The sequence below is a fragment of the Thunnus thynnus genome, chromosome 4 (assembly GCF_963924715.1).
Source record: "Thunnus thynnus chromosome 4, fThuThy2.1, whole genome shotgun sequence".
Classification (NCBI taxonomy): domain Eukaryota; kingdom Metazoa; phylum Chordata; class Actinopteri; order Scombriformes; family Scombridae; genus Thunnus; species Thunnus thynnus.
Window position 1 is genome coordinate 1,070,397 of NC_089520.1, and position 16,441 is coordinate 1,086,837.

The window sequence follows — 16,441 nt, forward strand, 5'->3', positions numbered from 1 at the left end:
TCATTTTTAACATTATTTTTTTGTTTTTCATGTTAACAACTTTAAAACATTTCATTCTAATTTCATGTTTTTATTTATGCTACTTTCCTTTTTTATATATTTTGCTAAAGATATTTTTACACTAACATTACTTTTTTAAAATGCTAATTTTAACTGCACACTTTCCAATGCTAACGTTATGTTTCATCTTAATGCTAACGTTCCTTCTTTATCGTTATGCTACTTTACATTTTTCATGCAAACATGACTTTTTTCTCATGCTAACATCACTCTTATTTCCTGCCTGTAGCCATCAGCGGTTTCTAAATGCAGTGAGAGGTTTCTGGTTTCTGCCTGAGACGAGACATAACAGCCTGACGTTGAGGAGACTCTTTGTCCTAAAATCCAGTTTTAACATCGTTCTTTATTACAGTTTTGTGCTCACATGGTGCATATTCATAAAGGTAATATTCCAGCACAGAAAAACAGAGAGGGTTGGAGGAACGGGAGGTTAATAAACACCCTGCAGCTCATTTCTGACTCTCATCATGAAGCCAGATTTCTCTCCCTCTCACCTTTTTTTTCGGACTCTTTCACCCTCAGTTTAATGGATCTGTTGCCCTCACAGTTACCCAGACCGCCCGTCACGGCCCACTATTCTCTCCTGCTGACTTTATGCCCGGAAAACGTCCATTTCCACAAATCATATGTCAAAAAAAGAGGGGACAAAAGGTACTACAGAGCATATCGAAGAGGACAATGTTTATTACAGTGCACCAGCATTGAGCCCTTTAGGCTTCTTCAAGGTTAAAACACTTTAAACTGAGCCGCTCGTCCAGTTTGCATCAAGCTCCCGGCAAAGCAAGTCTGAGAAATATGTTTCTGAGGAGCAGAAAAGGTCAGAAATTCATGTTACAGCACGACATCAGCAGCAAGAATACAGAAGCTTTCTGTGTGTGCAGGAGGAGTTTGATTCCAGAAAATAAAATCAGATTTTTCTGTTTCCCATTAAGCTGCTCACTGAAAAAAAGAACAAAGGATTCATATTGTATTTGAAGTCAAAGTCTTCACGTTAACAGAACTGACACAACAAACGGTTTACATCCTCATCAACATCTTTGTTTGACTTAACGACACACTCACAGTGTCTGTAGTGACTAAAACTGCGCTGTGATACCAATTCATCTTCATCTACGGGCTGTCATCATCATCAATAAAACATTTTGTTTTCTGTTTTTTCTTTAAAGTCAGTCGAACCATAATTCATGTTTCCTCTGATCAACGTTTTGTGCATCTTTATGATCTCAGACCTCAAACAGAAAGTATTCTATACGACTCTTTTCACACTTTACAAAATACACTTTTTCACTTTCTTACTGACAGTTAGATGAGAGGATCAATATCACTGTCACGTCTGTTGTGACGAAGCTCAGCCAGAGCATCAAGGAGGGTGAGAAGATCAAGACTCGGACTTGTTGAATGACCACGTAACAAAAAACATGTGTCGCCAAAAAAAATCCATTGAAAAACAATGAACAGCTCAATCAAATTTAGCTTAATCTGGTTTAACCAAGCAGCAGCTGCCACATCTGGAGGTTTAAAGTACCACCGACAGCCGTTCAAAAAGCCTCAACTTCTCTCTAGAAATACTGAGTCGATTGAATTTAAATAATACTTGTCTGTCTTCATGTTGATGTAACTGTAACATAATATAATGCTACATATGCATTAACAATGCAACAGATAAAAAGCACCAAAGTGCAAAGCAAAGTTTTATGGAAACCACGTTGTATAAAATAAAAAATACAAAGAGGACAGAGTTCACACAGACTGATGGATAACTTCTCTCTTTATCTTTGCTCCTGGAATAAAAGTTTAATAAATCTAAAGTCTGACTGAGACATGAAGGTGCTGCAGATACAGTAGTGCTGATTGTGTCTCTCTGGCAGACTGATGATTATATATTATCATCATCAGAAGAGTCCTGTGTCACAGGAAAGCAAGAAACGGTAAAGAGTGAATGTTCTCACTGATGACTGAGTGTTTTCTGCTCAATCAAGGAAGAGCAGAGCGTGTATGCTATCACAGACAAAAACGTGTCAGTTTACATAAAAGATTTAAAGGTGTGAACTCACCGCTGATGGTGGCTCTCTTTGGCAGGATGGTGACGGCTCCGATAGCAGCGTCCTCCAGCTGGTGGATGGGACTGTTTTTGGCTCCCCAGCTGTCGGAGCCGATCCACAGGAAGTGTCCGAGCTGGTCCGCTCGCTTCGAGGCGTTCAGGATCCCCCTGCATCCAAACACACACACACACACAGCATCACCGCCTGTAACAGCATCACCGCCTGTAACAGCATCACCGTCTATAACAGCATCACCGTCTGTAACAACAGCACCATCTGTAACAGCATCACCGTCTGTAACAGCATCACCGCCTGTAACAGCATCACCGTCTGTAACAGCATCACCGCCTGTAACAGCATCACCGTCTATAACAGCATCACCGTCTGTAACAACATCACCGTCTAACAGCATCACCGTCTATAACAACATCACCGTCTGTAACAACATCACCATCTGTAACAACATCACCATCTGTAACAGCATCACCATCTGTAACAGCATCACCGTCTATAACAACATCACCATCTGTAACAGCATCACCGTCTGTAACAGCATCACCGTCTGTAACAACATCACCGTCTGTAACAGCATCACCGTCTATAACAACATCACCATCTGTAACAGCATCACCGTCTGTAACAACATCACCGTCTGTGACAACATCACCATCTATAACAGCATCACCATCTGTAACAGCATCACCGCCTGTCTCTAATCTTTGATTTTTGCTGAAATATTGGATCATTTGAACATTTATTGAAATGAAAGCATGTGAGAAGTTTAGAGGGAAAAATCACTATTTGGTGGAGCTGTTAACAACTCATAGACATGTGAAATGTGACCCCGACTACACACTGCTTTTTGTAAGACGTCAAAAGCCAAAAAGGTTGGAAACCACTGGTTTCATCTTTAACAATGTGTTGTATTTTAAAAGCTTGTTATATTATCCATTGTGTCAAATCTTCATCTGAAAAGTAACTAAAGCTGTCAAATAAACGTAGTGGAGTAGAAAGTACAATATTTCCCTCTGAAATGTAGAAAGTAGCATCACATGGAAATACTCAAGTAAAGTACAAGTACCTCAACATTGTACTAAAGTACAGTACTTGAATAAATCTACTTTCCTCCACTGCTACACAAACTGCTTTTAACTATAAATGCGTTAATTTCAACTCTTCCACCGACATGAATCTTCCTGCGGATTCGTCTCCCACTACTGTTTATTTACTGTTTAGATAAAGTGTTTATTTACCTGATGTCCTCATCGGAGGCGAACAGGATGACCGCTCTGGCGTAGCGAGTGTCCAGCAGCAGACGGATGATTTTATCGAAGTCGGAGGGTTTGTGGTCATGAGGGATCTTCAGCGACTGAGCGATACAGATTCCACCTGAGGAGACACAAAACCAACACAGACGTTAATGTACAAGAACCTGCAGACCAGTCGGGGATGTAGCTCCTGTTGAAAGAGGATTTTAGGTGGAACATAAAGGTGAAAAAAGTTTTTTTTATTTTATCGTTAATGGCTTTAACCTTTAAGAAACTTTCTTAAAAGGTTAATCTTCATCCAAACAGCAGTAAGCGACGGTGAAAGTTTCTGCAATTGAAAAAGCTGAAAGCAGTAAAAATGCAGCTCATTTTTATGGAGCATAAGAGAGAAAAGAGAAAAGAGTTCTGCTGCCTGATATTTCATGAAAGTGCGAGAAAACAGGCTGTGAAAGCTCCAGAAAGTTTCAATAACTGTCATTCAACTGCATAAAAAAAAGTATGCAGCTTTTTATTTTCCTGTTTCTGTTTCTTGACTCAACGCGCTCCAGCACTCAGCCAGACGCACTATTGATGCACAAAGTGTCAACTTATAAAAGTGAATCAAAGCTTTTTTTTATCAGAATGTGTAAGAAGCTCTCATATGAACAGATTTGCTCTGAAGTGGCACGTAAGAGTGATTTAAGACCATTTTCTGAGAGGTACGAACTAAATTGATGATTTCAGAGCTGTGAACACATCATCTCTGCTTTTCTTTAAAGGGCGAGAAACACTTTCAATCATCTGGATGGATTTAGAGATTAAATATGAAACCAAAATCAACTGCAGTAAAAACAGTCCATCATTTAATACATAATAATATATATATCTTTACATATAAACTTCATGGAATAGAGACATCAAATGAAAAAAAAACAACAAACTGAAGAAAATATTAAAGAAACAATAAAATAATAATTTAAAAAGAAAAACATTAAAAAACAGAAATACACAAGACATAGAAAGTTTCTATATTCCAGCTCTTTGTTTTTAACATGGTGACCATAAAAATAAAATCCATAAAAATATCCATTTTCAGTTTAGGATTATAATCATTTTTAAGTTATTAAAATAAATATCCTGAATAAATACAGAGGGGATGCCTGTAAGATAAATAACTTTGGGTCAAAGTTTAATTTTGCATCTTATTTCCTTTTTAACATCCTCTCAGTGCTCCTGCAGTTTTTGGAGACACTCTGGTGGCCACAACATCCTCCAACATCATCCGTCCAACACCACCACTTCCTGTCCAACTCCCTCCAAAGACTGAACGTCTGTTTGACTGTAGAAAGACTTTTTTTAGCGTCTCTTCTTTATTTCTGTCACAGAAATACTGAGTCAGTCGTTGTTTTCAACGAGTCGTTCTGGTCTCAATCTCTAAATTCAGGCCCTTTAATAAGTGAGCTGGTGGTCATTTTGTAAATTATTGCTCCGTTAATGAGATCTGAAGACTTCCAGTAGCTTTGATGTCTGCTGTGTGGGCGTTGATCGACAGCTGTGATTGACAGTCGGCTCACCTGCTGCTCTCCTCGGCTCCTGGACTCACACTGAGTCGGATTATTGTTGCAATATTTCACTCAGTTTAATATTACTTGATTATGAAACCTGCTCTGTTAGCACAGTTTAGCCAACGACACGCCTCGCCTCACCACGTCCATCTTTATCCTCTATGAGTAAAACAGTGATGTGTTGTTGAGTTCATGACTTTTACAACAGATCTAAACTTGTGAATTTTCGGGCCACGAATGCTCCTGAATCATCTGAACTGCAGGTGCCTCTTAAGAGCAAATGTGTTTGTATAAGTGCTTCTTGCATACAATAAATCCTGAGACTCATTTAAAGTGTTCCGTCTCACCGTAGATATGAAATATAGATACAGACACACCGTGAGGAGAAAATGTCTTGATTTGTCCTTTGAAAAGGGCACAAAGGTAATAAGAGGAGGAGCTGTCTGCTCTGCTTTACATCTCAACACCACTTAACAAAGTTCTGCAGGTTCAGTCATGCAGATAAAAGGTCGTGACCTCTTCTGTTCACTAACTTTAAGACTAATATTTAGTGCGATCTTATGGAAAGTAGCGTGAGGACTTTGTAGAGTTTGACCTGAAAGAGCCGCTGCTGTCATCAGATATCACGCCGCTCATGAAGGTCGCTTTGTGTCAGTGATGAGGGATAAACGAGGGATATTTATTTGCAACACAACATTTCTTTGTAAATGTTGAGTCAGAGGTTTGGTTTCATTGTGGAGAAACATGATGTCAGAAACTATGGGATGGATATTCCCTTCATTTATATACATTTATATTAATGCAGAAAACAGCTCATTATTGTGCATTTAGTTGTTGTGATTTACATATTAATTGCAGTCTAACAAATAACCAACAAAATGAGAAATGTTATGTAAACTGTTGTATTAATACACTTCTGAAAAACACATTTTCATCTGAATGGATCTAATTTTCCTCAATAGAGACTTTAAACATCACAACAGATAAAATACTGAACTGCTCTTCTTAACCAGCTGATGTTTAATTGGTGATTAAAGCAGATTTTTTTTTAAGATGCTGCAAACAACCACCTCCACCAATCAGAGGGCCGGCGGTCTGCCGCATGTAACATGAAAACAAAGCACAACAAACGTTTTTATCAAGAAGTTCCTACTAAAATCTGTGTCTGCTGAAACGTTTTAAATTAAAAACAGTCACTGTGATCTATGATATAACAGATAATACATCCATAATCAGGTCACACAGTGTTTAGTCCTTAGATTAGATCAAATAATTTAATAACCCAGCTCTTTGAAACTTTCCAAATGTTATCGGACCGAACGGATCAAATTCTGATAATAAAACCAGTGATTTCTCCTCCAGTGTGTGTGTATGTGTGTGTGTGTGTGTGTGTGAGTGTGTGTGTGTGTGTGTGTGTGGGGGGGGGGGGGGGGGGGGGGGGGGGGGGGGGGGGGGGGGCAGCGTGTAATTACAGGATCTGGACATCATGTCTCATTGGCTTCACAGCCGGCGCTGCTGGTGGGGGGCTGGTTAATTAAGTAGGATGTGGCTACTTCCTGGAAGCAGTATGAGCAGAAAACCAGAACCAGAAAATCTCCTCTTTCCTCTTTCTTTCTCTCTGTTTTCTCTCTTTCTTTCGTTTATTCTCCTTGTTTCGGGGTTTCTTCTATCTTTCTTTCGTTCTTTCTCTTTTTGTCTCTTTCATGTTACTCCTTCCTCCTCATTTTCTGTTTTCTTCTGGTTTTCTTTCCTTTTTTCATTTCTTTCATGATGTTTTCTTTTAATTTTTAGTTCATTAACTTCTTTTTCTGTTTCCTCCTGTTTTTCTTACATGTTCTTTCCTTTCTCTCTTTTAACAGCAGCGACAGTCTGTCCATCATTGGACGACGTGCGTATTATTCTGTTGTCGTGATTTTCTGCTGCATGAAGACTTTTCTCTCTTCGTGGGAGACGAACTAAACCAAGAAATGTAAAGATTGTCTTATTTCCTGAAGAGGAAAGAAGATTTCATAGTTGGCTTGTTGTTTGCAGTGACAGAGATATATCTTCCTGCTCTGTCAGGAGACGTTATTGATGAGTGATCTGACAGCTAATCAATACAAGGACGAGCAGAGATATGAAGATGTCTGTCTGTTTGCCTTCGGCTGCATAAATACGCTATATAAACATATACGATCAATGATCCAATCTGTTGTATCAGAAACACCACATGTGCTCCATCTGACTGGTTTATTTTTTGCTATTTTAAAACATAAATGTAGAAATTATAATAATAAATCTTGCAGCATCTTTGACGTCCGTGTTTATGAAGCTGTTTTATTCTCTTTTAGGACAGATTAGCGCTGCTCTAATGTAATCTAACATTAATTACATTATCATGTTAAAGGGTAAGTGGGAGCTGACAGACGCATTACGATGATGCGGTGATGAAACACGACCTTCTCGTTAAACTGATGAAGTGAAGTCACAATAAGTTCATAAATAATGAAACGGTGGATGTGAAGTGAACGTCTGGAACCTGATCGTCGAGTTTCTGTCAGACAAAGTGAAGTTTCCTTCTGCAGCGTCTTTATTTGACCAATCAGCCGTAATCGCTCAGCCAGTAAGAGGCATCGATAGGTTTATGTATGTGTGTGTTTGTTTTCATCGTTTTGTGTGTGTTTATACAGAAAAATCAATTAAAATGTAATTCACAAAAAAAAGACAAACAATTAGACTTTTTAGAGGCATTTTTGACACTCACACATGTCACAGAACAGACACACGTCCATCTAATCAAATGTATTGATCCACACTGACTCTGAGAGACAAACGTAACCTGCTGTTTATATGTTCTGGACTTATTAACGGTATCTATATTGATTGATCGGCTCCCGTTCTGTCTGTGAGCTCACCTGTTTCACTACAGGCAGATCCTTCGCTCGCTGACAAACAGTCAGTTTCTATTTCTATTCTAAAACTGTTTTGGTTCAGTAAAGTGAAGACAGTTTGTCCTCTCAGCTGGTCGGAGGCCGCCGCTGACAGAACTGTGGACAGAAACGCTGAACGCAGGTCAGAGTCGGTCGGTGTGGATCGAACGCACAGATTCAATAGTAGTCAGCGCTGTGATGGATGGTAGAGACGGAAGATTCTCATGTTAACGACCTGCAAACATCCACGTCATCAAGACGGCTGTATGATTAAAATACTGCACATTGACAATAAAAGCATGTCAGTTAAACTGGGTTAATGTCATTGAACACTGGTCTTTGGTTGGGGTCGGTATTTGTGAGCATTTCTGCTTAATTAGGACTTCGTATCATGAGTGTTATTGGACAAAATTACATTTTGACCAGATGATGGCGCTACATGACAAGTCAGGTGATGCCCAAGGTTATTACAATTCATCCATGTTTAACAGCGATTCATCCAATAGTTGTTGAGAAATTTCAGTCTGAACCACAAACATCAACCTCATGGTGGCGCCAGAGAGACGTCAGTATGAATGTCTTCAGAAAGATTCATAGCAAACTGTTTCATTGTTGTCAGTGGTGCAAAGTAATTAAGTACATTTACTCAACTACTGTACTTTGATACAGTTTGAGGTACTTGTACTTTACTTGAGTATTTCATGTGATGCTACTTTCTACATTTCAGAGGGAAATATTGTACTTTCTACTCCACTACATTTATTTGACAGCTTTAGTTACTTTTCAGATGAAGATTTGACACAATGGATAATATAACAAGCTTTTAAAATACAACACATTGTTAAAGATGAAACCAGTGGTTTCCAACCTTTTTGTCTTTTGACGTCTTACAAAAAGCAGTGTGTAGTCGGGGTCACATTTCACATGTCTATGAGTTGTTAACAGCTCCACCAAATAGTGATTTTTCCCTCTAAACTTCTCACATGCTTTCATTTCAATAAATGTTCAAATGATCCAATATTTCAGCAAAAATCAAAGATTAGAGAAAAAGTCCAAAAACTGAAAACAGATTTGTGTATCAGAACTTTGTTTTTTCTTCTTTCCTCTCCCATTAATCATCTCACCACCCCTCAGATTTATCTGCTGACCCTTTGGAGGGGCCCGACCCCTAGGTTGGGAACCACTGGACTAAACTAGCTAACTGTATATAAAGTAGTGTAAACTAGCTCCACCTCCAGCAGCTACAACAGTAACATGCTGCTCTAACACTGATGCTTCACTATTAATAATCTAATGATGTCATATATAATAATATATCAATCAGATATATTTATAAACTATCTGCTGCAGCTCTGAACAGATTTTATCTGCTGATGCAGGAAAGAGAAACAGAAACGTGTGTCCTTGTGTTCGTCTCGGTGGATGCAGAGACAAACATTAAGTTGACAGACAACTTTCTTTAATTAGCTCCTTCAGAGGCGTCTGATGGACGACTTCATCCCGCTGCAGCTCTAAGAGCGATGAGAGCGATCAGAGCGATTTGTGAAAATAAATGTTTGGCTACGTCTCATCATTAGCAGCTGATATATGTGATCGGCTCTCCCGCAGGGCGCCAGAGCTGCAGCCATGCTCTACATCTTAAAGCCACGGTGCATCATGGGTAACAGCTGCAGGAAACCCAAACACTAAACTGTCTCATCATGCAAGAAGAGGAGCATCTGAGGATTTATGAATGAAATGAAGATTTATGTGTATTTAAAATGTTTTGCAGCCCAAATAAACACTAATCAGAAATACATAAAGTTATTATGTTGGTTCCTGTTTTGGTTATTTTCTGTTTCTTTCAGATGATTTATACTCAGAATTTCACCGCCAACAGCACACAAAAGTCCAACAAATGATATGATAAAATATGTCGTTTGTAACTGTCCTCCAGAATGACATAAAATATTATACACCCCGCGGGTTTGCTGGCTGGAGGCCTTGCAGGGAGAATTTACAACCCTGCAAGACTGGAATCGCCTGCCTCTTCCATTTTCATCATTATTATTAACTTTATTTATTATTCTCTCTTCTGTCTTGTTTCTTTTTCTCTTTTCTTTGTTGTTATTCATCAGTCTTTCCCCCCCGACCCTGAACGTCACGTCACACACAACAACCTCAAACTCTTCAAACTCAGCCTCCCAGTTCAGTGTCAGCTGGTTTTACTGGTGGGGTCTTAACAAAAAAAGATGGTTTTGTATGTTTTTGTGAGATTACTTTCCTCTTGTCTCCTTCAGCTGGATGTTTGAGCTTCACTGTGCACAGTTTGACACTAAAAGGCTAAAAGTGAGAATCAGATTCGAACACACGTCAGCTGATCTGTGACATCACAAAACTGGACCAATCGTGGTCCAGTATGTAACTCACTCAGGTGTGATGTGGAAACTTGAAGCCTCCGAATCATAAATTGGGCTTCATGAAGGACAAAGAGGACAAATATATTCATTCAGTCTGTTAAAACTCTTTGCAAACCGTCTTAATATTTAATAATATAATAATATATATCTCCATGGTTCATCTCACATTCAGCTGCAGAGCTGCAGGATCTCAGCTCAGATATACTGCATGTAAGAGGAGATCGTCCCACATTTTATCCAACAAATGAATAAAACATTTTTCATTACGTATGCAGTCGTCAACACGTAATAATCACTCTGGATTTTACATTTATACTGTATCTATATACATTAAAATCTCTCTCCATCAGGACTAAATGACCTTCACACCTTCACACGCTGTCATTTAAAACACGATACAGGCTTTAAAAGATGAAGGTGATTCTCTGATTATTCATTATGTCTCCGTCTAATCATATAATAAATGTTTAATAACGGTAATGATTATTTTATACTCCAGGGATCCTGATAAGGAAATTCAAATTTTCTTAAAAAACTCTCTCCACAGAGGGAGAGTTAGACAGGAACATGTAGTGAATGTTAAATAATGAATGTATTACCATATATAAGACAATGTTTTGTTCTGAAAATTAGATTTAATAAGTGAAGGTCATCTTATATTCGAGGACGAGACAGTTATATGTTCAAAACATCCAGCGGTAACACGGGAGAGTGTTGCATTCTGGGTTGTTTGTAGCATTAATGTTGCTAGGCTAGTGAGTTTTCTTCCAGTCAGTAAATGTGAGTGATGTGATTCACATCCAGGATGAACGTGACAGGCAGGTGGTCACCAGTCAGAATGTTAATGTGTTTGTAGCGTCCAGTTTGACCAGTATCCTCTGTTGTTAAAGTGTAGTCATGTTAGCGTGATGTGTTCCTGTAAAGGCAGAAACTCTCCATGCAGCAGGAAGTTAAAGAGATTTCCACCACGCAGCAGACACGACCCTGAATCATCCGTCACGCTGCTGATTACTGCTGTCACAGGTGATGAAAAGCTCAAAAAGACTTAACGAGTAAAAAAATAATATCTGCTGGAGAAAATACTTCTGATGCTTCCAAGAATCTGACAGGAGAGAGAGAGAGAGACTGAGAGACTAATGTGGGATTCACATTCTGCTTTAATGAAGGACGAGGACTCGCTTCTGCTCCGATTAACAGAATCTCAGGGAAACTTCCCCCAACAGGACGACTGTCAAAGCGTGTTTATCTTCCAGCTGCTGGAAAAGGTGGACGTCTAATGATCAGGGTCGTTCTATATTCAAAATCCAAGTCAGTTTTGTTTATGTAGCTCAATATCACAGATCATAAATTAGCCTCGGGGGGGCTTTACAGTCTGTACAGCAGAACGACATCCTCTGTCCTCAGACCCTCGGGGCCAATCAGGAAAAACTCCCTAAAAAACCCTTTAACAGGGAAATAGTTGGCGGTGTTGTTACCGTTAGCAACAAGGGTGTAAGGAAGCATCGAGACTGTGTGAGTAGATTATCTGACTATACTAGCATGAGAACAAATATGGGTTAATTTTGTCTTCAATATCAACCTCTCAGTGTTTATTTAAACTTGAGGATCTCTCTGTGCTCGCATGCATGTTGTAATTTCTGTTATATGAATTTTCTTTCATGTTAACAGATCAATGAGTAGTGCCTCCAATCATTTCTACTATATGAAGCATCACATGACCCGAGGCCTCACAGCTGGGTTCTGTTGTTATCTACACGCGACGCTGCTACCGAGAAGCTCTGCACATAAATATTCAGGGCAACATTTCATGACAAAAGGCATCAATATAACAACCATGAAAAGCTTTCAAAGTCTTGAATTGATCAGTGTTGCAGGTCTGAGGAGTGTTTGAGTCATCTGGATAACAGCTTTGTGGAGCCTCATATATACTTTATTGGATAAAAATACATATTTGCTAACATTTCAACTAAGAAATAACTTCAAATCCAACTCATAGAACCCTGAACTAAACTAACTAAGCTGCTTCCATGTTAGATTATCTGTCACAAGCTGTAATTTTAATTTAATTTTGTTAATAGTTGTATCTACAGTAGCAGTCAAAAGTTTGGACACATCTTCCTGTTTGCTTGAATGAGAACGTGTGTCAAAACTTTTGGCTGCTACTGTATCTGGTTTTATTTTATAGGTGTTTATTTCCTCTGTTTTGCTTTCTGGTTGATCAGGATGTAATTAAATCTGTAATTTCCATGTTTTTAATGAAGAATAAACCTCCTCACAGCCTTGTTCTCTCTGGAAACAGACGTCATGGAGGCGGCAGCCGTCAGATTGACTCGTCTGGATATATTACCTTCATAATGGCTGCAGGAGCTCTAACATTGTCTACTTCACAAGCGGTGAGAAAAGGTACAAGACAGGCCTGTCAGAGTGAGACGCTCACACACACAGCTATTGATCAGCCTGTAATCTCCTCGCTCAAGCATGAAGAATCCATCAGAGTGATCAGTGATACAGGAGACGTGTGCGCTGGGGTGTCATGTCTGTTCAAACCGACCGTATTTACAGAAACATGTCTCTCCCTCCTCCTCCTCCTCCTCTCTCTCCCTCTTCTCACATATTGGATGTCTGACGTTCATCCATCAGCTGATGTGCTGTAGATCCTGTTTCAGACTAACAGCTCGTCACTCTGCAGTCAGTCAGACAGGATGCTGATATTCAGGTGATGCGAGACACGCTGCACATTTACATCAAGGGGAAAAGGTTATTATTTATTTGATGCAAGAATGCACACAGAATCAGACTTTTACTGTTTTTATTCTGGGATTAAATTGAAGATACAGATGAATCCTCACTTTTAAACTGGCAACAAACTCTGTGATTTATGTAAAAGGATTTAAAAATAATAATAGGAGATCCAGTTATATGTTGAAAATATACACATCATATAATATAATCTGCCAAACTTTATTTTTCAGTGAATTTAATCAGCTGCTCCATCAACAAACTGACACTTTATAGAAACAGGAAGTTGTAAGTCACAAGCCTCTCAGTATTGTAATGTTTATAATGTAAATAGATTGAATCCTATTTACTTGACTGCAGCTGATCTCTGTTAGCTTAGCATCAGGTTTCCCAGCTGAAACTCTACTTTTATAGTAGGGATGTGCAGAGAGCCCAGTATTTGTATTTGTATCTGTATTTGTTGAAACAGCTGATTCACATGACTTATTGGAGACGGTTTGACTAAATGTAAAGAAATATAGATGTAAGATTAGTAAACACATCTTCTTCTCTCTGTTTTGTTCCTCCATTTAGACTAAAACATCCTCCAGAGTGTGTAAATGTGAAAATGTTGCCTTGGCGTTGTTTGTAGAAACTACGGATGTGCAGAGTATTTGTATCTGTATCTGTTGAGGCAGCAAAATTATTTGTATTTGTATTTAAATAAAAGTGGAGAGAGGTTTAAAAATCCTGTTTTTGTTTTTATTACGCTTTTAATTTTAGAAAATTAAAGTGTTACAATAAGTGTTCATGAAGCGTGTGTCAGTAGTTCAGCTTTATCTCTGGGGAACACTCCCAACTCTGGGAGTAATGTCCAAATTAGGAAATGTGCGTCATGTAGCAGGTGGATGTGACTCCCCTCACTGAGACCTGCTGATAGACGTCACAGCGGAGCAGAGGAGAGACACTGAGATAGCGACTATAACTGACATGGTTTTTTCTTTCTTCCCAAAAACAAATAATTTTTAAAATATTTGTATGAAACAAATATTCGTTAAAAAAAACCCCACTATTTGTGTTTTGCCGAATTATGTATGTGTGATATAGTATCATGTGTTTCTGATTATTTATTAGTTTAAATTATAATTGTATTCTGATTAAAATGAAGGAAATCGTTGAGTTTGATGAATTAAATCAGAAGCTAGCCCGTCACTCCTTACAGCACTTTAACATCCAGACTGTAGAAGTTGAGCAGAAGCTTGTTAGTTTAAACCAAAGCCTGCTTCATAATTAATTACAGGCTGGTGTTTAAAGACTGAATAACTTCCACATTCACACAGACGACCTTCATCTATCAGAGGGAGGCTTCGCTTCCACTCTGACGCCGCGGTGACGACGGCGGCGCTTGAGAGCGAAACACATAAATCAGCTGTCAGATTCGTCTATATTCTTATTATAAAGCTGTGATATGTTTTATTACATTCAATGTCAATGTTCACGTTCTCTCTTTGTATAATACCTGTGCATGTTTAAAGTTTTAGGTTTTCTTATAATTATCTTCCATATTTACATGACTGTGCAAAGCATTTGTTGAAAATATCATTGATATTTATAACTTTTATGATTTTTCTTGCAGAAGTCCAGACGTCAGAACAACGCAGGTGTTTCAAACAGATCCAACTGAAATCCATGATAACAGCAGAAACAATAAAGCCACATGGTGCAGTTTGCAAGAAGTATAATATACTGTACAAAGACAGTACAGTGTAGAGTAGTCGTCTATTAAATAGCAGTACGAGGAATATCTGCACACCAGAATCTCAGCTCCCTCTTACTACAGCAAATACCCACAGGGAGGACATTATATACATATATATAGAGAGTGAACACTGGCCATGTCTTGTTTTGTAGAAAGGACAGTGAAGATAAACCTCTCTGGTGTTATAAGAAGATGCTGGTAGAGAAACATACAGAATACTGTATCTCTCTCTCTCTCTATATACACACATCTGATGAATATTTATGTCATATACTGAAAGGATGTGAAGTACTTTCAGTGATACCACGGTCTCATACAACCAGACTGAACTACACATGCTCGAATAAATCAGTGTAGTGGAGGAATAAGTCTGTTATCTGGTTGCTTCAGTGCATGTAAACACACTGAAAGTCTCACAGGTATGTAAGGTAAGATGAGCCTGCAGCCAAGTCTCCAACTACTACTACTACTACTACTACTACTACTACTACTACTAGCACTAGTACTACCCTGCAGGCCAGAGGCTGCCAGACAACGCTCATAAAGACTCATAAAGAGCGACGACTTATCGCCTCCTCTGCAGCGCACTAACGACACTTCCACCGGGAGCCAACCTCACAATTTATCTGTACGAGCAACGACTAAATATTGATCCAGGTGATCATTCTTTGCTTAAAGTATGTCCGTATCATTGTGTGTGTGTGTGTGTGTGTGTGTGTGTGTGTGTGTGTGTGTATGCGCAGTAAGGCCATGCCTGTGGGCTGAATTATGGCCTCATTCCCCTCCAACCACTGAATGTTGGAATTATGGCAGCGAGTGTCAAAACTCGCAAGGTCGAAGTGCGAGTGGCTGCCAGGCTGCCGTCAGGGCTGAACGCTCAGAACGACTGCTGGAAGCCAACGCAGCGTCGTGATCCAGAGGCGCTTATCACAACCTCATAAGTCTTTCTCTGAACGCTACGAGAACAGACTCTCTCTCTCTCTCTCTATCTCTGCTCCGGATGCATTTAACTCTTTAACGTCACTCCCAGAAAAAAAGAAATGGAAATAAATATCTTTCTTCCTTTTGGCACCAATAACAAGGTTTTAATTAGAAGCCTCTAATTAACAGTCAAGGTGTTAATTTACAGTGAAAGTCAGTCCAAAACGTAACATCTATTTTCATGGATGAGAGCAAAATATTAAAAATGAATGGTCATATTAAAACAGCAAAACAGTATATAATATGCAGTGAAATGTGGAAAGTATTTTTATCAGACCTGCTCTGTGCTAGTAGTTATATCTACATAAATTAGAAGCAAATGATTTTGACTAACCACCACACTAGATCCCTGCGCGGGACTGTTTTCTTAGTTCTCGTGGACCATTACCGCCCACTCCCACCAACATTCTGACCAGTAGAGTTCCACTGGTTTTGTGTTGTTCCTGCAGGGAAAACACATTATTTTACTGTGTAATATTAATAAAGAGATGCATCCCTGTCGGTAGTAACATAGTGAGTTTTATGTCAGACCGCAGCAGGAAGCTCCGCTGTGCTTAAACTTCAGAGGTGCTTGATGGGAAAATGTAGCTTGTGTGGACGCTAACGCAAGCACAGCAATGCTAACACCAGTGGCGCCGCTACTTATAATGACTGACACTGATTAATGTATAGTATATCGGGTTTGTTTGGGGTCCAGTCTTGGATCAACATAAAACTTTCCTGGTTGAATCATCAAAACAAATGATTGAACAACTGTGTTA

General features: G+C 39.1%; 1 protein-coding gene across 2 annotated transcripts in view; it reads right to left on the reverse strand.

Moving 5' to 3' along the window:
• Positions 1 to 16,441, reverse strand: part of grm7 (glutamate metabotropic receptor 7) — a 324,109-nt gene that overhangs the window by 141,867 nt on the left and 165,801 nt on the right. For both annotated transcript variants that reach the window (XM_067586129.1, XM_067586128.1), the window contains exons 3-4: positions 3,356 to 3,491; positions 2,115 to 2,269 (exon numbers count right to left, since the gene is read on the reverse strand). In XM_067586129.1, coding sequence (XP_067442230.1) covers positions 2,115 to 2,269; positions 3,356 to 3,491 — 291 coding nt within the window. The remainder of the gene's footprint in view (positions 1 to 2,114; positions 2,270 to 3,355; positions 3,492 to 16,441) is intronic.